The sequence below is a fragment of the Maniola hyperantus genome, chromosome 12, assembly GCF_902806685.2.
Source record: "Maniola hyperantus chromosome 12, iAphHyp1.2, whole genome shotgun sequence".
NCBI lineage: Eukaryota > Metazoa > Arthropoda > Insecta > Lepidoptera > Nymphalidae > Maniola > Maniola hyperantus.
The window spans coordinates 13446365-13472030 of NC_048547.1; the positions used below are offsets into that span (position 1 = coordinate 13446365).

Below are 25666 nucleotides of genomic sequence, written 5' to 3' on the forward strand. Positions count from 1 at the left end.
ACCATGACTAGTCTCGACTTACCACCTACTTACCAAATTTTCAAAGCTCATTCTCACATTTCGATCTTAAAAAATAAGAACCGGAAAAATTGGGAAAATCGAAAATGTGTCCTGAGGTGAGATGACAATTAAAATAATTATCACTTGCTTTAACGGTGAGAGAAAACATCGTGACGAAACCTGCATGCCTGAACTGAGAGTTCTTTATAATTTTCTCAAAGGTGTGTGAAGTCTGCCAATCCGCACTAGGCCAGAGTGATTATGGCCTAAATCCTCATTCTAAGAATCAGAATGAGAAGTTCCGTGATCAGGTCATGGGCCGGTGACACGGGTTGATCTTAATCGTGATAAAAGCAACATTGACTCAAGCCGGTAACTGGATGGGTAACCGACTTTAAGGTCTGAATTTGGCATGAGCACGGTCGGTGGTTATTGTCACTAACATTTCTGATGATAATAGAGTCGAAATCTCTTTCTCTTAAAATTAAAAATCAAAATATTTTTTTATTCAATTAAAGTTTTACAAGTAGGTTCTGAATCGTCAAATGCATTTATGACTGTGTCAGAATGCCGTTCCTACCGAGAAGAACTAGCAAGAAACCCTTTTCAAAGATTTGATAAAAAATATTAGGTATATGCCATGTAGGTAGGTATTAAAAAGTGATTCAAGTCCCGCGCATTGCTGGTGCGAGCTGCAGTTCAAATAGTAGAGTTGAACTTTTTTTTTTAATAGTCATAGCGAACAAAAAGCAGGCGGGTCACCAGATGTTAAGTGATTACCGCCGCCCATGAACATTTGCAGCACCAGAGGAACCGCCGCTGCGTTTCCGGCCTTTTACCTAGCTATGCGGAAGGATTTTAGAACCATTTTTTGTTTTTATTTAGATACAAGTTAGCCCTTGACTACAATCTCACCTGGTGGTAAGTGATAATGATAATACAATCTAAGATGGAAGCGGGCTAACTTGGAAAGTGTATGGCAGTTTTTATTAAACCTTTGCTTTCGGTAGGTAACTAGCCACGGCCGAAGCCTCCCACCAGGCCTGACCAGAAATTTAGAAATTATAAAATTCCAAATTCCTGCCGGGAATCGAACCCGGGACCTCCCACTAACAAGACCACAGCGCTTACCACTGCACCAAGGAGGTTGTCAAAATAACCCTCCGCTTTATTATCCCCAGAAAACCCTACTATTATTTGAATAATGGGAAGGGGTCACGACGCGCAGCAATGAGGTATACGACGTAGAGAGATAAACAAAACATTTGTCCGGTCAATGGGGTCAGTGCGCTTTGCTAAGGTCAATGTGCCTACACGCACTATGGTCTCAGGCCGACGTCATTGGCAAGGCTTCACTGTCCCACCCACGTCCCACCTGTGGAGTGTGGACCTGTTATGGTTCTTTTTATTATCTCAGAGCTTATTTACATAAAGTTTATTGGTATGGCTAATCAATTATTGGCCAGTGACTTGAATCTCTTAATTATTGTGAACTAGCTAATGCCCGCGACTTCATCGGCATGGAATTAGGTTTTTTAAAAATCCAGCGGAAAGTCTTTGATTTTCCGAGATAAAAAGTAGCCTATGTCACTCCCCAGGTCTTTATCTGTACCCATGCAAAAAATCACGTCAATCCGTTGAACCATTGCGACGTGATTGAAAGACAAACCAACAAACAAACACATTTTCGCATTTATAATAAGGGTTATGATATACCTACCTACTCCCAGGTCGGTCTCATTCGGTTTTTGACACTGAAAAAATACCTATGGTGATGCACCCCTTCAATTTTTAGGGTTCCGTACCTCAAAAGGAAAACAGGAACCCTTATAATATATAGGTCCACTTTGTTGTCTGTCCATCTGTCAGTCAGTCCGTTGTGTCTGTCAAGAAAACCTATAGTATAGGGACTAGGGCACTTCCCGTTGACCTAGAATCATGAAATTTGGTAGGTAGGTTGGTTTTATAGCACAAGTAAAGGAATAAATCCGAAAACCGTGATTTTGTGGTTACATCACAAAAAAATATTAAAATGTGTTCATGAATAAATAATTAGTATTTTCAATTTTCAAAGTAAGCTAACTATACCAAATGGGCAAATATGAAAGGGGCTTTACCTGCAAATTATAAAACAGATTTTTATTTATTTTTATACATAATGGTTTTTGATTTATCGTGCAAAATGTCGAAATAATACGACTGGATTACTGAACCCTCGTTGCGCGAGCCTGACTCGCACTTGGCCGGTTTTTTAAATATTTTTGATTGTACCTACCTATCACTTTTCTCTCGTTTCTTGCTTGCGATAAAGCTAAGTTGATATTATGTACCTATTAGACGGTAAGGTTTTGGCGATTGTAACTAACGAAGCGACATATGTATAGTCACTAACCCTCTAACAAATAAACCTGGAATAGCGGTGGAATAGTTATACTCTGTTTTGTCTTTTTCCTTCAAATGTCAAATTACTGATGACAGAGAAAGACACCGAGTATAACTATTCCACCGCTATTCCAGGTTTATTTGTTAGAGAAGTGACTAATCTTCTAAATAAATAGCAAAAAAACCATATAGCAAGTATAAGCCCCGCAAATTGCTATTGCGCTGGCAATATTTCTCATTAACATCGTAATGACGTCGTTTTGACGTCAGCCGAAATAAAAATACACCATCAGCTCGAAACTTCAGTCTAGTGCAGACGTCATTATAATGGCGGCCACGCGCATTAGCAATTTGCGGGACTTATAATATTGTGCCTACATGTTACATACCTACATATATTACGCGTGTAAATACTTAGACAGTTCACCTGCCAATTGATATAACGGTTTGCGCTAAATATAACAAACTAGTTATACTTAGTTATAACTTTTAGTTGTTTGTATCGATGGGGTTGGCATTATAGATCATCTGTAAAAGCTTCTTACAAAATAGGTATTAGGTAGGTCAGATTAAAAAAAAACTTTTAGTTGAGATCAGTTTTTAGTCTTGGAATTGTAAGGTAAAAAGTATACGATGTTTCCATTACCAACATATTTTTATTATAGAGGAAGTCCGTGTGGAGATTTTTTAAAAACCTAAATGGTTTAAAAAAAATCTATTTTTGATTTTACGGGATGAAATTAGAGCTTATGTTCGTCTCCGGGATGCAAGGTATCTCTGTAATAAAAGTCGTCAAAAACGGTTTAACGGATGGGCGTGAAAATGTACGGACGGACACATTTTCGCATTTATTATTTTAATATTATCTAAATATATAAAAGGAAAAGGTGACCGACTGACTGGTCTATCAACGCACAGCTCAAACTACTGGACGGATCGGGCTGAAATTTGGCATGCATTACCTATGACGTAGGCATCCGCTAAGAATGGATTTTTGAAAATTCAATCCCTAAGGGGGTGAAATAGGGGTTTGAAATTTATGTTGTCCATGCGGACGAAGTCGCGAGCATAAGCTAGTAATTTATATAAAAATAATAAATGCTAAAATGTTAGGTGCAACATTGACTTTACTGCTTATTTTACAGTTAAAATGCAAACACGCTTTTGTTTTTATTTATATGTTTCAAGAAAATCTATGTCAATGCTAACGTGCAGACTGCAGGCGATGAATAATTAATTTTAATGCAAAAAAATATTTGACCACTAGCTGATGCCCGCGACTTCGTCCGCGTGGATTATCGGTTGAAATTTGATAAAGTCATGGAGTAAAATCGATAAATGCTCTTACCCGTTGAAGAGTTCCATCATCTATTTCCGAAACTGTTCATCAAATCTTCACCAAACTTACATGGTACCAACCTGTTAGTACGACCTTTGTGAAGAAAAAAATATGTGAAAATCAGTTTAGATTTCACGAAGTTAAAGAGTAAAATCAATAAAAAATTAGATCCTGTATCAAAAAAAAATTAGGGATTTTTCGGGATACAGGATCGAATTTTTTATTGATTTTACTCTTATAAAAATAAAAAACTATCCTATATAAATTAACTCGGAGCATCAGCTACCATTGTACCAAATTTTAAAAAAATATTTATAAAATCCTTTATTATGTAATACATAGTTCACGATATATTGTAAATAAACTGACTGACGCTAGAGGTCAACGAACGTTGCGTAATACTGCGTCGTAGGTGTGGCATTGACCCGAGATTTGCACGCTATTAACATTGCAGGTTTGAAAAATATTAAATCACTAAAACTACAAAATGAGGCAAATGGTTATTGGTATTGGATTGTGTTTAGGTAGTATAAATTAACGCTAAGTTTTTGGTAGCGTTCTGCAATCCTGTATATTTACACCGCCCGCCTATGCAACAGCTTTTTTTTAAGCAGCTGAAAATCTTGTGTCTTGGAAAGATTGTTACTTAAATAATTTTAACTTGTAAATAGTTAGATGCTTGGCTAGTTATTTTGTTACCTATGTTGTTTTGCTGTTTAATTTTAATACGTTTCACCAATTTGACACGGTTTTAGATTAAATTACACTCCTTCTAGATTAGGTACTATGTATGATTTTAGCCTAAGATTAGTCAGTCAGTGACAAAAAGTAACATCTACTTAAATGTTAATGAAACAAAAACAAAAATAAACAATCAAGCATCTGCAATTGACAACCAATTAAATCCGTTGTCGAACATTCCTAATCCTCAACCCATGACCAAAGCCAAAAAAATTCAAACAAAAATACTTCCTGTGCTTATATAGATAAAGTCGAAAATTCTGTAATGTTATTTGGTGTTAATTTTGTTTGTTTTACTGTATGTTGAGCATGTGTGAGTGGTAGCAAGGCTGCGTTCGCGCTCAGTCATCGGCCGGTCGAAGTCGGCGACGACTGGCCGTTCCATTTTCGAAAGTTCGAAACAGACGCAATACGATTTTGACAATTCCATTTTTAAAATTGTCATTGTATTTTTTTTATAGCGAGGTTCTTTATAGGTAAGTTTTTATGTACTATATTTATGCGTTATTTTTTTTTACAACATGGCGCTAAAGTTTTTGTACGTGATTTGACTTCAAAACATTTTGTTCAAGTAAGTCTTCCTTATTAAAGTCTTTCTCTATGTAAATACATAAGTACTTAGTTGGTAAGAAAATATGTAGTAACAGATTTGAATACCCGCAAATTAAAAAAAACATTTTTCCACACTTATTTGCTTTTGTTAATTATAAGATTAAAATTAAATTATGTAGGAATTCATAAGACAAACACGTGTAATTTAAATTTTAAATTGTAATCAACAAATTAGGTAGGTACTATGCATAGTTGTCTAGGTAGGTAGGTACATTAATATGTAGGGATTTACAATTACTACGCATTTGTTTTATTTTAATCAAAATTATTGTTGCCCCACTTTTTACAATGTATTTTATTTACTATCAGTATATAGTATATTATTATTATTTTTACTAGAGAGTCTATGATTTTTTTTAATTTATATTTTATTCAGATATTCAGATACAAGTTAGCCCTTGACTGCAATCTCACATGGTGGTAAGTGAAGATGCAGTCTAAGATGGATGGAACCGGTATTTGAACTTTGAAAGCTCTAGTCTTAAAAAGTTTAAACTTAGGCCTAAACGAGCGAAGCCCGGGTGTGTTTGCTAGTTTAATGCTAAGTAATTAAATTTTATATAATATCATTTAATTTTTTTTAAATATTATGTATCTATCTCAAGCGTTAAATTCTAAATTGTATTAAAAAAATATTAATTTACTATATTTATATAGAGATATTGAAATAATTATAACTAAAATATAAATGAACTAAAATATAAATAAATATAGCAATTGTCTTGCTTTAAGGATTTTTTAAAACTTAGATTAGATAGACATAAAAAAACCATACATCAAGGTCTCATCCAAAAGTAGGTTGAATATAAAAATGAAATAAATTGATATACGCGCGACCTAAAGAATGTGTAGGTTAAAAAGCTTAACATAATATTACTTACTTTTCGTATCAAGGCTAGGGGATTGTGCCAATGTCGCATAATGAACATGAAATGAATCGTAATTATGTGGGCTCAAGAAAATTGCCATGGCCCATGTCCAACCCATATCAGCTCATCTACTATATAACATTTATGCACCCTAAAACACCCACCTTAGGGTGTATCACAGAGAATTCAACCTGGAGGACGCATGTACAAGGTTTTGCATGAAATCAAAATCGTAAAATGTTGGAGGATAGGAGAGAACGCTTTGTTGTGATTGGTGGACTCAAAAGTCACGTAATCAAGACCATGTGCGGAATATGAGGGTACCGAACGGGCGTGGGCCGACTTTTATGCTAAGCAACTGCCTAAGCTTGGCGATCGGGGGTGTCGGCTATAATTAGGCGTCTATAAGGCGTCTAGGTCATTCCGAACCAGTGGTAGATGCATCTGACGATTCAAAAATACTTGTAAAAGTTTAATTGAATAAAAAATATTTATATTTTAATTTTATACAAATACCTACATTGGTTTCGTATTTTTTCACGGATCCGTCAAATCACGGATGAGTGCACAAAGGCCCTTAGAGCGTGTGTGCATTCCTCCGTGAAATCACGGATTCCGTAAAAATACGAATCGAATGAGTAACTTCAAAAAATCACGAATACAAACCGAATACGGATGAGTGCACAAACGCCCTTAGGGTACGGAACCCTAAGAACCTAAATCCACGCGGACGAAGACGCGGAAGATTTAATTAAAAATAAGTTTCAAATGCGTGCAAATAAATTCTTGTCTGGTTTCATCATAATATTACCTAGTTGGACTTCTTGGAACCTGTCATATCTTACGTCTTCAAATGAACCGTCCGGACTGGTTGCGTGTGATGAAATGCCACCTTGCATCGAGCCTTGAAGCACAGCAAAAGCTATGCGAAAGCTACTAGGGTTTAATTTTTTAAATTATCTGAATACTACATCAGGTGCTCGTTTGCTCGCCTGCTCGTTTGCTCGCAATATCTATTAAAAAAAATACTAGCTGATATAAGTCCCGCAAGTTGCTTATACTCGTGGCCGCCATTTTAGTGACATCAGCACTAGACTGAAGTTCCGAGCTGATGGTATATTTTTGTTTCGGCTGACGTCAAAATAACGTCATTTGAATGTTATTAAGACATGGTTCCAGCTCAATAGCAATTTACGGGACTTATACCCACGACTTCGTCCGCGTAGATTTAGGTTTTTAAAAATCCCGTAGGTACTCTTTGATTTTCCGGTATAAAAGTAGCCAATGTCACTCTCCGGCTTTGTAACTATATCCACGCAAAAAATGACGTCGATCCGTTGCGCCCCTCGCGCCTGTCTACCCGCCTTCTACACTCTTGTCCCTGCCGGGATGCCGCGGCCGTCGCCATTATTTTAATTTCGTGATATCTCCTAAGATATTATTCTAAATGAAATGATACACACCGCAATTTTGGTCTAAATTAAACATTCCTGATGACGAATAATTTTATTTTGATAAGGATTAATGCCATAATAGTAAAAACACCTTAGAAAGTAAAGCTTTGTTTTAGAGCACATTTCAAAATCATAAACATGGTTATTGTGAGCCTACCGTAAAAGATAGATATATGCTGTCGCGGACTTTTTTAGAGCTATTTAAGAGGAACAATTCCACCGAACATTGTTTTCGTGTAACTTTAATTACTATTTACACAGCGCACGCCGTGGAAGCTCATAGATGAGACGATTTTTTTCACATTATTACAATTTTTGTAGGGATCTCTAAATTTTTTTTCAAAATAAAATATAGCCTATGTTACTCAGGAATAATGTAGCTTTCTGCTTGTGAAAGAATTTTCAAAATGGGTTCAGTAGTTCCAGAGATTACTTCCTACAAATAAACTTACAAACTTTATCTCTTTATAATATTAGTATAGATTTGTTTTAAATAATAAAGAGTAGTCTCATAAAACTATATTTATAAGGCTGCATTTCGTTTGGAGACGCAAGTCAACAACAGATGGCGCTGGTATATTTTGCCATCCGCTGTTATATTGCAACCTTCCTTTCGTAATGAAACGGATTGCTACATAATAATGTACTATCTCTAAGATTGATTTTCTGGTAATTTTGGAAATTTTTGAAAACGCTTTGCTTACAAAGTGTTGATTTATATGGTATATCTATAATCTAATATCTATTACCGATACTCGATACTTGGTATTTGAATCTATAACTAGCTGATACCCGTGACTTTAACATACTAATTTAGCAAAAAGAAATAGTTAAATCCCATCAGTTTTATCAGGGCTCATCAACCCTTTTAGGATCACTTGGTTGTCTGTCTGTCAAGAAACCTATAGGATACTTCCCGTTGACCTAGAATCATGAAATTTGGCAGGTAGGTAGATCTTATAGCAGACATTAGGGGAAAAATCGGAAAACCGTGAATTTGTGGTTACATTACACAAAAAAATTAAATTGTGGTCATAAATTAATAATTAGTATTTTCAATTTTCGAAGTAAGATAACTATATCAAGTGAGGTATCATATGAAAGGTCTTCACCTGTGCATTCTAAAACAGATTTTTAATTATTTTTAAGCATCATAGTTTTTGAATTATCGTGCGAAATGTCGAAAAAATACGACTGTTGTACGGAACCCTCGTTGTGCGAGCCTGACTCGCACTTGGCCGGTCTTTTTTCTATTTTTGTGTAAAAATCTTAATGCGGTTCACAGAATACATCTACTTACCAAGTTTCAACAGTATAGCTCTTATAGTTTCGGAAAAAGTGGCTGTGACGTACGGACGGACAGACAGATGGACAGACAGACATGACGAATCTATAAGGGTTCCGTTTTTTGCCATTCGGCTACGGAACCCTAAAAAAACATACGTAGCACCTTATGTACTTAATAATCAAGTAAAATACTTAACACGCTCATTTATATTAAAGAGACTGTTATTGTAGGTACTAAGCTTTAAATCTTGATTCATTAGAGGGTAATTAAAGCTTTAAAGAAAACGAATACACATCGATTTCATGGAGAACATACCTAATAAGATTTTTATTACCCTTTTTGCATACAGCAGCGCTTATTTCAGCAATAAAAACAAAACCCGTTGAAGGATCTATTGCCAGGACATCGACTTTACATCGACATAGCTAAGTGTGCATTCAGACGGACCACACACACATAAATCAGAATAGGTGTAGAAGTGTAAAAGGATCATGAGATGATCGCCATGCAGATGGGCAGAAAACGTTCAGTGTATGATCATCATCATGAGCAACACATCGTCAGCCCGCTACTGAGCACAGGTCTCATCTCAGAATGAGAAGGGTTTAGGCCATAGTCTGCCACCCTGGTCCATTGCGAATTTGCAGACTTCACACACCTTTAAAAACATTATGAAGAACTTTCAGGCCTGCAGGCTTCCTCACGATGTTTTCAAGTAATAATACGGTATTTTACACCAAGCGAGAAAAATATAAAAATGTACAAAGAAGATAGTATTGACAACAAGCAACCGAAAAATGATAATTTCAGTTTATAAAATTATATTCCACCCACAGAAATTATACTGATAGGTAAAAAAAAATATTAATACTATTATATAGAACTAAAATGACATAACTACTAAAATAAAACATACATAAATACTAAAATAATGTAGTGATAATGTTAACAATAAAGTTGTTTAAATAAATAAATAAAATAAAAATATACAAGAAAAAACTAGAAGAATAATAGAAATACTCGTATATATAGAAGGCCGATATATTAGCCTAGTGGCTATCACCGCTTATTAAAATAACAAACACAGTGCGTTTTATTGTAATACATAGCGTATTGAATACGAATGCTTTTGTGGGAATCAGTACCCAGTATTATAAATGCGAAAGTGTGTTTGTTTGTTGGTTTGTCCTTCAATCACGTCGCAACGGTGCAACGGATTGACGTGATTTTTTGCATGGGTATAGATAAAGACCTGGATTTATCCCGGAAAATCAAAGAGCTCCCACGGGATTTTTAAAAAACCTAATTCCACGCGGTCGAAGTCGGGGCCACGCGGGCATCAGCTAGTTATAATAAAAATCAGCTAGCTAAAATATTGCCGTTGTTACGGGGTTGTGGCACGTCTAATAGAAGCCTAACCAGTAACCGGGCAATGCTGTTAATGTCCTAGGACCCGACCGGTTTGAAGTTTTTTATCATACAAATATGTTAAACATACGGTTTTATAGAGCTTTTATAAGATAACTTTATGAGCGATCTATTTTCTATTAATAGTGTAAAACTGAGTTGTAATCCGCGGTTTTTGAACTCCCTGTATAAATTAAATTAAATTAAATTAAATTAAATTAAATTAAATTAAATTAAATTAAATTAAATTAAATTAAATTAAATTAAATTAAATTAAATTAAATTAAATTAAATTAAATTAAATTAAATTAAATTAAATTAAATTAAATTAAATTAAATTAAATTAAATTAAATTAAATTAAATTAAATAAATTAAATTAAATTAAATTAAATTAAATTAAATTAAATTAAATTAAATAAATTAATTAAATTAAATTAAATTAAATTAAATTAATTAAATTAAATTAAATTAAATTAAATTAAATTAAATTAAATTAAATTAAATTAAATTAAATTAAATTAAATTAAATTAAATTAAATTAAATTAAATTAAATTAAATTAAATTAAAATTAAAATTCTAGCTCCTTGGGTCCGGGACCCTAAGTTTGCCTGGAAGAGATCGCTATTTTAGCGATAAGGCCGCCTATTGTACTTGCAAACATCTTTGTTATCCATACTCCATACTAATATTATAAATGCGAAAGTGTGTCTGTCTTTCTGTCTGCTAGCTTTTCACGGCTCATCCGTTTATTCGATTTTGATGAAATTTGGTACAGAGATAGCTTGCATCCCAGGGAAGGACATAGGCCACTTTTGATCCTGGAAAATCAAAGAGTTCCCGCGGGATTTTCAAAAACCTAAATACACGCGGACGAAGTCGCGGGCATTATCTAGTATTTATATTGTTTTGGTTTACTTTACTTTATAGGTTTTCAAAAAAATAGGAATAAAGGAAAGCTCTGTGCAAAATTTCAGCTTTCTAGGTCCATGGGTTTGGTTGGGCTGGGTGTTGATCAGTCAGTCAGTGCGTCAGGATTTTTCTATAGGTTCTAAGACGCATTACGCACTATCGACTAGTCAGTCGCCCAGTTCTCCATAATGTTCTCAAAGATGCGTGAGTCTGTTAACCCGCACTTGGATAGTATAGTGCATTCAATATAGAATGTCGTGTTTCCACTTGAAACCGTCATTAGCAATAACAATAGGAGTAAGTCGTGGCGAGTGAATTCAAAGGTATCAATACTGGTTAGTTTGCGACAAAATATATACGGTTGAATCGGCTCCTTTAAAAATTATGAGTGTTTGGCTTATTACCCATATTGTTTACGTTCAAGTGGAAACACGCCAGGTAATATTGAATGCACTGTACGGCGGCGTATACACACGCCGACTTCCATATAAATTACAGATTCTAAGGGTAGCCGGCGACTGAGTTGCCGGGCGACTTGTCGACCGTGTCTGTCGTGGATGCTATCCAAGTGCAGGTTAGCAGACGCACACACCTTTGAGAACATTATGGAGAACTCTCAGGCATGCAGTTTTCTCATCATCATGATCAACCCATCGCCAGCTCACTACAGAGCACAGGTCTCCGCTCAGAGTGAGAAGGGTTTTGGCCACAGTCTACCACGCTGGGTGCAGATTGGTAGACTTCACACACCTTTGAGAACATTATGGAGAACTCTCAGGCATGCAGGTTTCCTCACGATGTTTTCCTTCACAGTTAAAGCAAGTGATATTTAATTACTTAAAACGCACATAACTCCGAAAAGTTAGAGGTGCGTACCCGGGATCGAACCCCCGACCTCCGATTAGAAGGCGGACGTCCTTACCACTTGGCTATCACAGCTTTTCAGCTAAAGTCTGTTCACTAACATAGTGTCGCTACCCAACTTGTGTTTATTATTTATTTTTATTTATTACAATAAACATAAGAAAAATATAGCAGGTATTCTATTTTATTCTTAGAATAGAAAACATTTATTTAACAAACACAGTGAAAAATTATATTAATAAAAGCAAAATAATAAATGCGCCTGCAAGTGTAGCGATACTAAGTTAGTGAACAGACTTTACCGTTAATGCAAGTGATAAATAAGTACCTATCTAAACTATAACATGACTATCCGTGCAGGCGTCCTCTATAGTTTGACCTATGTCAATGATCATTATAATTAAACTTTGCTGCTATGAACTTAAGGTTGTGATTACTTCACGATATTCATGAAGGTAAAATTGGTTTTATTTTAGTGAAATATGCGCGCGCTAGCTATACGGACGGTATTGATACGGCAGCTGGCTTAGTTACTACAACGGAAACCATTGCGCGTTGCGCATATTACAGTTAAAACACAACTCTGATACCGATATTCGGCAACGGTTATCAATATCGGTATTGAAACTAAATAACTGTTGATAACCGTAGCCAGAAATAGCCAATAACGCCCATCTCTATGACACAGACCTTGTGATGTCGTTTCGGCTGGACGCACACCGTCGGCTCTGCATGGGGTTTACTTAGTGTACTTAGAGATATACTATGGCACTGGTATATGGGCATTGTTTGTTTAGTGATTTAAATCCATACTAATGTTATAAATGCGAAAGTGTGTCTGTCTTTCCGCCTGTCTGTCTGTTTGCTAGCTTTTCACAGCCCAACCGTTGAACCGATTTGGTTGAAATTTGGTACAGAGACAGCTTGTATCCCGGGGAAGGACATAATCTACTTTTTATCCTGGAAAATCAAGGAGTTCCCATGGGATTAACCTAAATCCACTCGGACGAAGTCGCGGGCATCTAGTAAATAAATAAATAAGACTAAGTATTATTATGTTTTATTCAATTAAACTTTTCCAAGTACTTTTGAATCGTCAAGTGCCAAATTTACCACTGGTTCAATGGCAAATGGCAATATTTAATTTGATTTTCAAATACCTATCGAAATCACTGTAGGGATTAGGGAATAAACCATTTTTTGTCGATTTTTTTTTGTCAAACTATTATTTAGGTAGGCACACACCTGATTTTTTTTTTTCAAAATTTTAGTAGGTAGGTACGTATGCCGCATTACCTACTATACATAACAGGTTTCTATATTTACTGTGCTTAAATCTATAAAATTCTATAGGTAATGGGTCAAAATTAATGCATCTAAAAAGTAAAGTAGGTACCTACTTATAATACGAGTTTGTAGGTTAAAAAAATGAAAAATGCAAAAAAACCTCAAAGGCGGTCCTAATAAAAATAAGACAAAAAATATTATAAAAAAGCTCTGAAAAAACCTTTTCTTTTTGACTTCATAATTTATTGCGCGAGATTTGACATTTTAAAATTGTTTATATCGCATTTTTGGAATTTGACCTGCATATTATTTACATTATATTATAATAGTTTTTGGTCGTTTTACAGAAACTTTTATTGGTATTTTGAAGTTAAGTAATCGTCCAAGAATCCTAGTGTTATTCAATACAAGTTTTTTCAATTTAGCAGGTAAAACAACCTTAAAAATTTATAATCAAGTAATTTTTTTACCTTTTGCTTGTCCTGCATCTGATCTCTAATTACTCCGGTCGTTTGTATGGAGAGAGTGACGGATATACCACCAAGATCGCGGTTTTTGTTAACCCCCGGCGCATAAAGAGGGTTGTTATAAGTTTAACGTGTAGAGGTATATCTGTGTATAGAAAATTCCATACACTCTTTTTCAAATTAATTAAATTGATAACAATTTGTCTACCATCATCACCCAATCGTGTCACAGTGTGACTCGTTGGGAAGTAGGAACTCATCGAATTTTTATCTCATCGAGTCACACTATTGCTATAGTTGGGCTATTAGGAACGTTATAAATCATTTTTATCGGACCTCTCGCTCGCACTGACAGGCCTTATAGAACTGGAACCCGACGCTCTGGTGTTTCGTGTGACAGCAACAAAAGGATTTGTCGATTGTTGATAACAGTAGAGCGATTGTCTAAAATTGTTCTGATTGGCTGAATTTGTGCGATTCTTGTTGCAACAATGCAATGTAGCCAATAGTGAGCGAGCGTTAACCAATCAGAGATGATTGCGATCGTGACATTGCAGCTGTCATTCTCCCGCAATCGCGCAGCTGGTTATACAAAGCGCCCATACTTTTTACCTACGTCTACTACCTGTATCCGAACGGCATCCCTTTATCGATAACGACTCTGCGGCATTCTCACAACCCTTGATTAAAATGATTTATGACCCCGTTCGCACGTTCGTAATGGCCCAACTAAGTTGTAACCTATACATTAGAATTCCTAACGAGGCACAACTTACACTGTAACTGTTGGGTGTGACTCGATGGGGAAAAAATTCAATGCACTCCCAAAGAGTCACACTGTTACACCACTGTTGGGTTTGATTCGTTGGGCACGCACCTTCGACGGATGAACCGATTTTGATTTAGTTGCTTATTTCAGACGATGTTGAAGATCGGCGGCGGCGCGGTGCTGCTCGCGGCCATCGTCGCTGTGTTCGTGGTGGCCACGCAGGGTCGCGACCCCGACCTCGAGGTGCTGGAGCAGGAGGGTCGCGAGTACATCATGCACTTGGACAAGATGGCCGGCGTCCGGAAGAACAAGGCCAGCCTGGCCGAGTGGGCGTACACCTCCAACATCACCAAGGAGAACGAGGAACGACGGGTAAGTCTTCATAGTCAAAGTCAAAGTCAAATCATTTATTCAGTCAGTTGTTAGATTTGTGATATGATATTACCTATAGTGGTGATAACTAATTACGTAAACTTAAAACTAAAGCTACGAGGGTTCCAAGGGTCTTCAAGGTCTGAGAAGAACCCACAACAAACTCAGTACAATAACACATTACTGTCTAGGCTTAATAAAGTAATTGCGGTCGAGTAATCAGTTCGAACGTGACGGTCTATTGTTAAAAAAAAAATATAGTTATAAGTCAGAATATTAATAAAATCGAGTAAGTCGTAAAAGTCTAATATTACATAGGATTATACACGCTGAAATTGTAACGGTTGTTTTAGCGCAGCGAAATGATTTTGTCAAGGTATTACAATCGATTTATAAATATTAAAAAAATATTAGAGTCAAAAAAAGCAAATTTACAATCGAGAAAAACAAAACTCGAATGACACCTCGAACCAATAGTAGTACCGCGTGCCTGCAGGCTAGTTACACTATTATTTGTTATTAATTGCAAAATTGTATGTACATAGGGTCTTAAAAATATAAAAGTCCAATTACATACAATCTGCCATCAATGGCGCGCAATTTTACAATAGTGTCAAGTTACACATTTAGTTATAATTTACATGGAAAAATATACTTAAAAAAAATTAAAAATATGATGTCAATATGTCATAGTTTATGCCGTATCGCTACGCGCGAGAGCTTATTTTGCTTTAGACTTTTTCACTTTATTGGCAGCGCGATTCGAGTGGCTGTACCACACGAGTAGATAATATAGACCAGAGGGGAAGCTTCATACTAGCGGCTGGCTGTAGGTTCACTCACTCTAGCGCAGCTCACGCACACCACGACGTGTCACGGACGCTCCGTTTGCCGCCAAACTGGGCGCACGGAGCGTCCGTGGCACGTCGTGGTGTGCGTGAGCTAGTGTGAAGCTTCCCCTCTGGTCTATAATATCTACTCGTGTGGCTGTACCTACCTACTATTGTATATAGAGGCGGTATTCAATACGATTAGATCGTAAATTGCGTTCTATTTGTTATAGGTATTCATTACATACAATTGTATGTGATCAGTTAATCACAACTAATCACTAATCACGGTAATTTGAGCGAAACAGGCAATCTGGTTTTGTTGTGTTTAATACTCAGCTAAACTAGATAAGCTTTGTTTGAAGGGTCCAGGGTTTTCATAATGGGAAGACTAATTCGACTATTTTGCGTAAATTTTGAGAAAATATATAATCTTAAGAGTAGGTAGGTAAACCGTTTTTTATATGAAAGTTGGCACATATTATATAGAGCAAATATGGCTAGTCCTTTCTCAGAAAAAACCGGCCAAGTGCGTGGCGGGCCACGCGCAGTGTAGGGTTCCGTAGTCATCCTCCTCACTCACTCCTTAATCTGTGAACCCTACTAACCCTACTTACAGCACCTTGGGACCCCAACGTCTATCGGTTTTAGGAACTATGTGCCCTGCCCATTGCCACTTCAGCTTCGCAACCCGTTGAGCTATGTCATGTCGGTTACTCTAGTTCTCCTACGGATCTCCTCATTTCTGATTTGATCACGTAGAGAAACTCCAAGCATAGCTCTCTCCATCGCCCGCTGAGTGACTCTGAGCTTTCTTCTTCTTCAAAAATTTTAGGATGCTTCTATTTATTTTTCCAGATACAAGTCCAACTAGAACTCTCAAAGCAGGAGAAGCAAGCTTGGAGCGAAACGAAAATGTACAGGTGGCAAGATTTCCAAGACTTCGCCCTAAGACGGATGTTCAAGAAGTACAGTCAGCTAGGGGTGGCGGCGTTGCCTGATGACAAATACAAGCTGCTGATGCAGTGCGTGTCAGGGATGGAGTCGAACTACGCGACTTCCAAGATCTGCGACTTTAAGAACAACACCAAATGTGATCTGTCCTTAGAACCTGGTAAGTGTATATATTAAGTTTTCGATCTTGTACGCGACAGGTCACCTGCACTCTCGCACGTCACCCGCGTTATCCCGCACCGGATAAGCGCGGGGGCTGTGCGGGTGTGCGGGGCGTCCCCACCCCAATTGCCATTTCGGTCTGTCTCTACTACAGTGTTTTCTTTATTCTATGACAAGTTTGAAGCAATTAAAATATCACTTGTTTCAATGCGGAAGGAAATCATATTGAGAAAAATTTCATCCCTGAGAGTTTTCTATAATGTTGTTTAACGTATGTGAAATCTGCCAAGCCGTATTTGGCTATGGGGATGGGCTATAGCCTAAACTTTTCCCATTTTAAGAGGAGATCCGTGCTCAGTAGTGGGTCAGCGATGGGTTGAGATAAGGATGACAAGTAGCTCTTGACTGGATTTTTACATAGATCGAACTGAGTTAACCTGGAACAGATACGGCAGTCCCTAATTTGTTTCTACGTGGCGTCGTACCGGAGCGCTAAAAAGATTCCGACGAATTGAGAACCTCCTCCTTTTTTTGAAGTCGGTTAAAAAGACGTTAGCAGTGAAGTGTATTTTAGGTTAGGATGACGACGACGTTAAATTGTTCATCAGTTTGAATTTTTCCGCCAGCATAGGAACTAAAACTACTGAAATACCTGTATATTCCAACAGACCGTAAATCCAAATAAGAACATATCAAATTTTTTTGCTAGTATCGACAGAGCTACAGAATTCACACCTCTCTCAATTTTCTTCTTGGGTTTTATACGCTAATCGTTTCATGTTTTCAATTTTCCTTTAAGAGATAACGGAGATCTTCGCGAAGAGTCAAGACCCTGAGGAGCTAAAGCACGCGTGGGTGGAGTGGCATCGCGCGGCCGGCGCGAGCGTGAGGCAGAACTTCACACAGTACGTGCAGCTGGACAACGAGGCGGCTAAGCTTAACGGTGAGCAGTTTGCACCTTAGTTCTTATACTGACACAATCACGAGACTCTGAGGAACGCGTGAAGGAGTGGCATCGCCCATCCGAGGTAGAACTTCACTGGTGCAGCTGGACAACGAGGCGAGGAAGGCGGGCGTCTGTAGCTAACTCATGCCTCAGCTTGTCCAATATAGCTCTTTATAAAGCACCTTATACGAGTAGCGTGGATTCAGGTTGTTAAAAATCCCGTGGGAACTCTTTGATTTCTCGGGATAAAAAGTAGCCTATGTCACTCTCCAGGCCTTTAACTATACCCATGCAAAAATCACGTCGATCCGTTGCGACGTGATCGAAGGACAACCCAACAAACAAACACACTTTGGCATTTATAATAAGGGTGCTCGGGACCTAAAGTACTAATCTATGAATTTTTTGCAGGTTTCAAGGACGTAGCTGATTGGTGGTTGTCAGAATACGAGGTGCCAGACTTCGAGCAACAGTTAGCAAAGCTCTGGGAGGATGTGAAACCTCTGTACCAGCAACTCCACGCGTATGTCAGGAAACGGCTGAGGGACAAGTATGGAGAACATATCGTGTCGGCTAAGGGACCAATCCCAGCGCATTTGTTAGGTAAAGCTATATTGCTCCTCAGTAATCATTGTTTTTCTGTGGGTAGGAATTAACAATAAATTATCATGTTTAAATAATAAAAGAGCTGTGCTTAGAGTTTTTCTACGTGATCAAATCAGATATGAGGAGATCATATAGGGCATATAGTTCGAAAAACTGATCGATTTGGGGGTCCCAAGGTGCTAGAATGGCAACCTTGCACCGGAAAGTCTCGACAAGATACCTATGTCCTGCAGTGGACGTCTATCGATTGATGATGATGATGATGAATAATTTTGTATTTCATCATCATCATCAGTCAATTGTTGACTCACTATTGAGCATGGATCTCCTCTCAGAACCTTGTTCAGTTTTACAGACAATCAGATCTTGCTTTTAATACTAGTTATTTTTTCATCTAAATCAAAAATGCATGTAGTATTGTTCGGGACACAAGCGTACCGAACAATACATGCATTTTTGATTGATCCGGTTCGAAGGACCAAAAATGTAGGGCTAATTGATTGACAGATTGATAAAAATTATATTTTTTTATTGTCCTTCGATAGCTGATTGATATTGATAAAATTGATATGATATTACATATATTGATAACTAGCTGAACCGCCCCGGCTTCGCTCGGGTGGAGCTTAGAAAATTGAGGGGGAGGTTGAATTAAATTTTTCTCTCCGTAAGAACCTTCCTCGTACTTCAAGGAATATTATAAAAAAAGGATTAGCGAAAGCTATTATGACTAAGAAAGCATTTTTGAAAATTCAACCCCTAAGGGAGTGAAATAGGGGTTTGAAGTTTGTGTAGTCCACGCGGACCAAGTTGCGAGCATAAACTAGTAAAATATAAAAATAGTGTTCCTCTGAATTTGCAGGTAACATGTGGGCACAAACGTGGAACAACATCGAATCCTTCACCCGCCCCTACCCAGACAAGAAAGAGATAGACATAACGAAGACGATGAGAGACCAGAACTTCACGGCTTTGAAGATGTTCCAAATGTCTGATGAATTCTTCAGGTCGTTGAACTTGACCGCCATGCCGGAGAAGTTCTGGCAGAATTCCATTATTGAGAAACCGACGGATCGCGACATTGTTTGTCACGCTTCAGCTTGGGACTTTTATGATGGTGAAGATTTTAGGTACACCATATTCTTGATCTTCTATTTATATATCAGGAAAAGCTGACTGACTGATCGATCAACGCACAGCTCAAACTACTGGATGGATCAGGTTGTTTGAAAATATGCGCTGCTTACGCAGCGCTTATTTAGCCCAGCGCTTGGCCGCAATCAGACCTGTAGGGCGATTGGCTGAATTCGTGCGATTCTTGTTGCAACAATGCATTGTAGCCAATAGTGAGCGAGCGTCAACCAATCAGAGGTGATTGCGATCGTGACAGTGTAGCTGTCATTCTCCCGCAATGGCGCAGCTGGTGGCAAGTGATGATGCAGCCTAAATTGGAGTGCGCTCGCCTAGAAAATGCCTATTCACTCTTGACTTGAAGGATTTTGATTTGGCATGCAGATAGTTATTATGACGTAGACGTGTTCTGCTAGAAAAGATTTTAACTCCTAACGGGATAAAAGAAGGATTTTTAGGCTAGTTTATAATATGATGGTAATAATGTTTTGTTGTAATCTGAAATCCTATTCCACTTTTCTGAATTAAAATTTTTTAGGCGCGTCTTGAAAATTTGCTCTCTGTAGTAAGTTTATTCGTTGATCTTGTTTACGCCTAGTTCTATTCTAATTTCTAACACTATACATTTGCAATTGTAATCTTTATCTTCCTGATTTCTGACTGCTTTGGAGTTTTACTTATTTTCCGTTAGTCTAATAAGTCATCTTTCAATTTATTATAATAGTAACATGTATGGATCTATGTGATAAAAGATAGGGCAGTGCTTGCGTCCTCGTCGCAACTGATTTTATAAAGTAGGAAATAAACAATTCGGTGGTGGTACAATCTATTCAAAATTTCATTCCTAACATTTTGGCTTAATTTGAAGGATCAAACAGTGCACAACAGTCGATTACGAATATTTCCAAACGACTCACCATGAAATGGGCCACATACAATACTTCCTACAATATAAACATCAGCCGGTCATATTCCGTGATGGAGCCAACCCAGGTAAATATCAATCCTTGTAATACTAACACTATCTTTACAATACAGGATCAAAATGTGTACGACAGTGGATATGGAGCATTTGAGGGTAGTCCATCATGAAATGGGGCATGTCCAGTATTATTTGCAGTACAGGGATAAACCTGTGATTTTCCGTGCTGGAGCGAATCCAGGTGATTTTTGAAGAGTATCATGTGACTAACCGTCTTGACACATAATATCAATACCTATTTATGATATACCTATTCTCTATCTACGGAAAGAAGTTGGTATAGCGCTCTCTCTGTTACGTAATCCCATATAAATGACAGAGACGAAAATCTCAATAGGTTGTTAACCATTTCGAATCACCAACCACTCACAAACGAAACCATGTTTTCGAATTGAATTTCAAATGTTTTTTTTTAATAATGTTTGCGAATTGAATTTCGAATGTTTTTTGAAAACATGTTTATGATTGGTTGGTGACTCAAAACGGTTAACGCCCACTGAGATTATTGTCTCTGTCATTTGTATGATATTACGTAACCGAGAGAGTGCTATACTAACTATTTTCCGTGGATTGATTATATTAATGTAACTCAATATTGAATTATACAATTTCTCATGTCGGAGATATTCTCGAAGTCTCGAAGTCTCTGTCGTATTTTAGAAGAAAGAGCAGAGTTATAAATCTCTGACATAACCTTTGATTCCTATTCTTAAAGTCTTCTTCTATTCTCAAACTTTAATTCTCTGTCTAAATTAACGAAGTGCATGTAAATAACTGTCCATCATCGGTAGTACTTCTCTGTTGACTCGAATCTCTTAATCTTTATTTAATATATCTAATCATTTATACTTAATAATGAACCCATCTGGATTTTAATCAGATCCTAATTCAGCTTGTATCAGGTTCTAATACATTATCATCACGATCAACCCATTGCCGGCTCACTACAGAGCATGGGTCTCCTCTCAGAGTGAGAAGGGTTTTGGCCATAGTCTACCATGCTGGCCATGTGCGGATTGGTAGACTTCACACACCTTTGAGAACATTATGGAGAACTCTCAGGCATGCAGGTTTCCTCACGATGTTTTCCTTCACCGTTAAAGCAAGTGATATTTAATTACTTAAAACGCACATAACTCCGTAAAGTTAGAGGTGCGTGCCCGGGATCGAACCCGTGAAGGGAAACATCGTGAGGAAATCTGCATGAGAGTTTTCCCATAATGTTCTCAAAGGTGTGTGAAGTCTGCCAATCCGCACTTAGTCAGCGTGGTGGACCAAACCCTTCTCATTCTGAAAGGAGACCCGTGCTCAGCCAGCGATGGGTTGATCATGATTATGATGGGGGTTTAGTACCAATAAATTTGTTGCTCTCAGTGGTGAAAAGTAGTGATGCAGCAAAATCTTCTTTTCAAGGTTTCCATGAAGCTGTTGGTGATACGATAGCTTTGTCGGTGTCATCTCCTAAACATCTACGTCGAGTTGGTTTGGTTAATGGGGACGCTGAAGATGAACAGACTGAAATCAATCAGCTTTATAAAATGGTATGATATTTACTTCTTTTGTTAAATATTTGCTAGTGTCCAGCCTGTTGGTCATTATCAACAAGAACCGCCTGTGAATTCACTGCCACCATCAGGAATGCTTCGTGGTAATTTTTTTCGGACAACTGGAGATTGAGCGTTTGATAGATAGATAGGAATACTTTATTGCACACAAAAAATATTACATAACATGACAAAAACAAAGAAACTAAAACTAAAAAATAATTCTAATTCTGCATTCGGATTGACACAACTATTCCTGACTAAATTTCCAATATGCAACAGATTGAAGAACAACAACAAATGTCTGTGAGATGTTTATGTTTCCAACAAAAATTTGAAACATCTTCAATTCTTCAGTGTTACCAAAAATGTTATGATTCATATAATATGTATTTTGACTTACCAGGCTGTATCTGTGTGTGATCTTTGCCTCTCTTGAAGGAGAGATACTGAGCAACTAATACTAGCAGTGATATCAATAAATATTTCCATCTTTACAGGGTATAGACAAAATCGTGTTCCTGCCATTCGCGTATGTGTTGGATTTATTCCGATACGGTGTGTTTAGAGGAACAACTACACCAGATGACTACAACTGCCACTACTGGCGGCTGAGAGACGAGCTGCAAGGCGTGGAGCCGCCAGTCAACAGGACGGAGGAGGACTTTGACGCCGCTGCCAAGTACCACGTGTCTGCTGATGTGGAGTACGCGAGGTAGGTTACGTTCTGGATGACTAATAATGTTCTCCTGACCTTTGGGACATGGAGCTTATCTCAACGAGAGGCAAGCTAACAAATAATAATGATTGAGATCATATAGCACACAAGTGTAGTGTAAACACAGGTGCACTTTCATAATCCAGTGGGAAGGCAATCTGACGCGACCGGAGAGAAATTAGGCGTAGGGCCAATCAATGGCTTTACGTGTTCTCCAAGAATCAATATACAGGCGTGTAACACTGCTAATTTTCAAACTACAGGCTGCCATTGACATTAAATTAGGAACACCCATTCACTTTTTGGCCTGAACCAGAACTTGGATTCGAGACCTCATAATTAGCAGCCAATTAAGCTATTTAAACCACATGACCACCATACTCTTATTTCATAATATAAATCGAATTTAAGTTTTCAACAAGGAGGTCTCTTAGGGCCAATCTTTTTCAAAATATTCATTAATGACCTATGACCATTTTTTAAAACTTAACACCTAAATTTGGTATCTATTTCCAGGTACTACGTTTCATTCATAATCCAGTTCCAATTCCATCGAGCTCTCTGCCAGCTGGCTGGAGAGTACGTACCAGAAGATCTCACTAAGAAACTGGTTGATTGTGATATTTATCAGAGCTTTAACGCTGGAAATGCATTATCGTAAGTGAAACTTTGTAATTTTAAATCAATTATTTGTATTATTTGAAATTGAACCGAGCCAAATTCATTTGTGAAACCACATTTCTATTGGATTAGACATTACCTTTAACCAAGAATACATTATAGAATAGATCTGACTCAAAGACATATTTGATTGACCCGAATCAGAAGCGTCTTTATTAAGAAACAAAATTGAAAAGATAGAGAGAGACTTGTGTTGTAAAGATTAGTAAAAAAACTGATGAACCTTATGGCTAGAACATAAGACCGAAATGCGACGTTAAATCGCATCGTCAAAAATTGCCAGTTCACTCAACACTTCGCAAAAATTTGTGACATCATTTGCGCAATGCAAGATGCTTCTCATTCGGGCATCAAGATGCTTTCCGGCATAAAATCGCGCTGCGCAGTTGTTTATCATCATCATCATCAACCGATAGACGTCTATAGCTGGGTATAGGTCTCTTGTAGGGACTTCTACACGCCACGGTCTTGCGCCGCCTGAATCCAGCGGCTCCCTGCGACTCGTCTGATGTCGTCCGTCCACCTAGTGGGAAGGGTCTTCCAACGCTGCGTCTTCCGGCGTGAGGTCTCCATTCCAGCAACTTGAGACAACGACGTCTATCTGTTTTTGGAACTATGTGTCCTGCCCATTGCCATTTCAGCTTCGCAACCCGTTGAGCTATGTCGGTTACTCTAGTTCTCCTACGGATCTCCTCATTTCTGATTTGATTACGTAGAGAAACTCCGCACATAGCTCTCTCCATCACCCGCTGAGTGACTCTGAGCTTTCTTATGAGACCAATATTTAGCGACAATGTCTCGGATCCATATGTCATCACTGGCAACACGTTCACTGGCAGTTGTTCGTGTTGTTTTAATTATTCTTACTGCATCGCATTGCGGGGTTTGTGTTCAAAAGCTTGGATGACGGTTAGCGGTAATGTGATTATTTCTTGCCACCAGAAATATGTTAAAAATGGGCTCGTCGAAGCCGTGGCCGGACGCGATGGAGGCTCTCACGGGGCAGCGCGCGATGAAGGCGGACGGGCTGCTGGAGTACTTCAGGCCGCTGCGGGAGTGGTTGCAGGCGGAGAACCAGCGCACCGGGGAGTACATCGGCTGGGAGCCTAGCAAAATGCGTGAGTTATTATATGACCAAACAGTAGCAACCCTGAGAGGTAAAATCGGAAATAAAGTTATAGAAGAAACAAAGCTACCAGCATATCCTAAACCACTATAGCAAGCTAAAGTTTTTTTTATAGCGGGACAGTCATGCTTTCAAGAAACCTACAATAAGGTCTTGCGCTTGCCTACAAGATGCCTATTACACTCTTTCCTTGAAGCTAGCTACTTAAGTTATACGTGGCAGGGAAAACGGACGCTGGAAGGCCGTTCCAAACCGTCAATCAATCAGCCTGTTTGCGTCCACTGCTGGACATAGGCCTTCCCAAGAGCACGCCACCACACACGATCCTCCGCCTTTCTCATCCACCCACTTCCCGCTATCTTCTTAAGGTCGTCAGTCCAGCGGGTTGGAGGTCGTCCCACACTGCGCTTGCTGATACGCGGTTCCAAACCTTAGCGGTTCGTATCAGAAACGTAGACTAAAAACGTTTGCGAGTAGATTGGATGTCGACCACATATGCTCACGATTTCTCGCTGTTCTATGGTAGAACGGTGAAGGAAGTGAGAGTGAGTAAGGGAGAATGTCCTCTAAGACATTCTCACTTACTCACTCTCACTTTCGCGTGGAGACCACGTGAAAAGACCATGCGTGCGTGTACGCGCACATTCGTGCATCTACGCTTCGACTCCTACTATGAATTGACCGTAAGAAATGTTTTTGTTTCAGAATACTGCACGGAGGAGCAGCTGGCCGCCCTGGACGCGAAGGCGAAGCCCGAGCCCGTGCACGAGTCGTGACCGTACTTACTACTACATAGGATAATTTGACGTCTAGGAGCAGTATTCGTAATAAATGTTTTGTAATATAATGCTGTGCTATGTTTCATTTCATCCCATGGCTCCATTTACTTTAAAAGGGAACGGAATGGAACGGAAGCTTCAATCTCCTAGACACGCGGGAAGACGCCGGCATGGGGTCTTGGACTATAGTAATAAAATTATGTGATTTTTTTGTATAGCAGTAGTTTATGGGGATAATTCAATATTAAAGAGAATAATTTTAAGAAATCATGATATTTATTTAAAAAATCAAAAGTCAATAATGGGGCCGATTCTCTTGTACAGAATTTCTAAACTAAACTAAATTAACACGTCTAAATCTAGTCCTGTCCTTTTTGGCAAGCAACATTATGCCAGGGATAGCAATAGATTTAGACGTGTCATTTTAGTTTAGTTTAGAGAGTGT

The 25666-nt window shown here is 38.1% G+C and overlaps 1 protein-coding gene across 5 annotated transcripts in view; it reads left to right on the plus strand.

Annotated features, from left to right (window-relative positions):
* LOC138403113 (angiotensin-converting enzyme-like) overlaps nt 1-25293 on the plus strand; it is a 41266-nt gene extending 15973 nt beyond the window's left edge. For 2 of the 5 annotated variants that reach the window (XM_069502328.1, XM_069502327.1), the window contains exons 2-12: nt 14541-14762; nt 16451-16706; nt 17508-17651; nt 18066-18257; nt 19123-19390; nt 20430-20554; nt 21787-21914; nt 22418-22632; nt 23152-23292; nt 24259-24434; nt 25148-25293. In XM_069502328.1, the coding sequence (XP_069358429.1) occupies nt 14541-14762; nt 16451-16706; nt 17508-17651; nt 18066-18257; nt 19123-19390; nt 20430-20554; nt 21787-21914; nt 22418-22632; nt 23152-23292; nt 24259-24434; nt 25148-25218 (1938 nt within the window). In that variant the 3' untranslated portion in view covers nt 25219-25293. Of the gene's footprint in view, nt 1-4793; nt 4939-14527; nt 14763-16450; nt 16707-17507; nt 17652-18065; nt 18258-19122; nt 19391-20259; nt 20385-20429; nt 20555-21786; nt 21915-22417; nt 22633-23151; nt 23293-24258; nt 24435-25147 lie in introns of those variants that run through there. The other 3 variants (XM_069502330.1, XM_069502331.1, XM_069502329.1) reach the window with 3 other exon arrangements.
* The last annotated feature ends 373 nt before the right edge of the window (nt 25294-25666 follow it).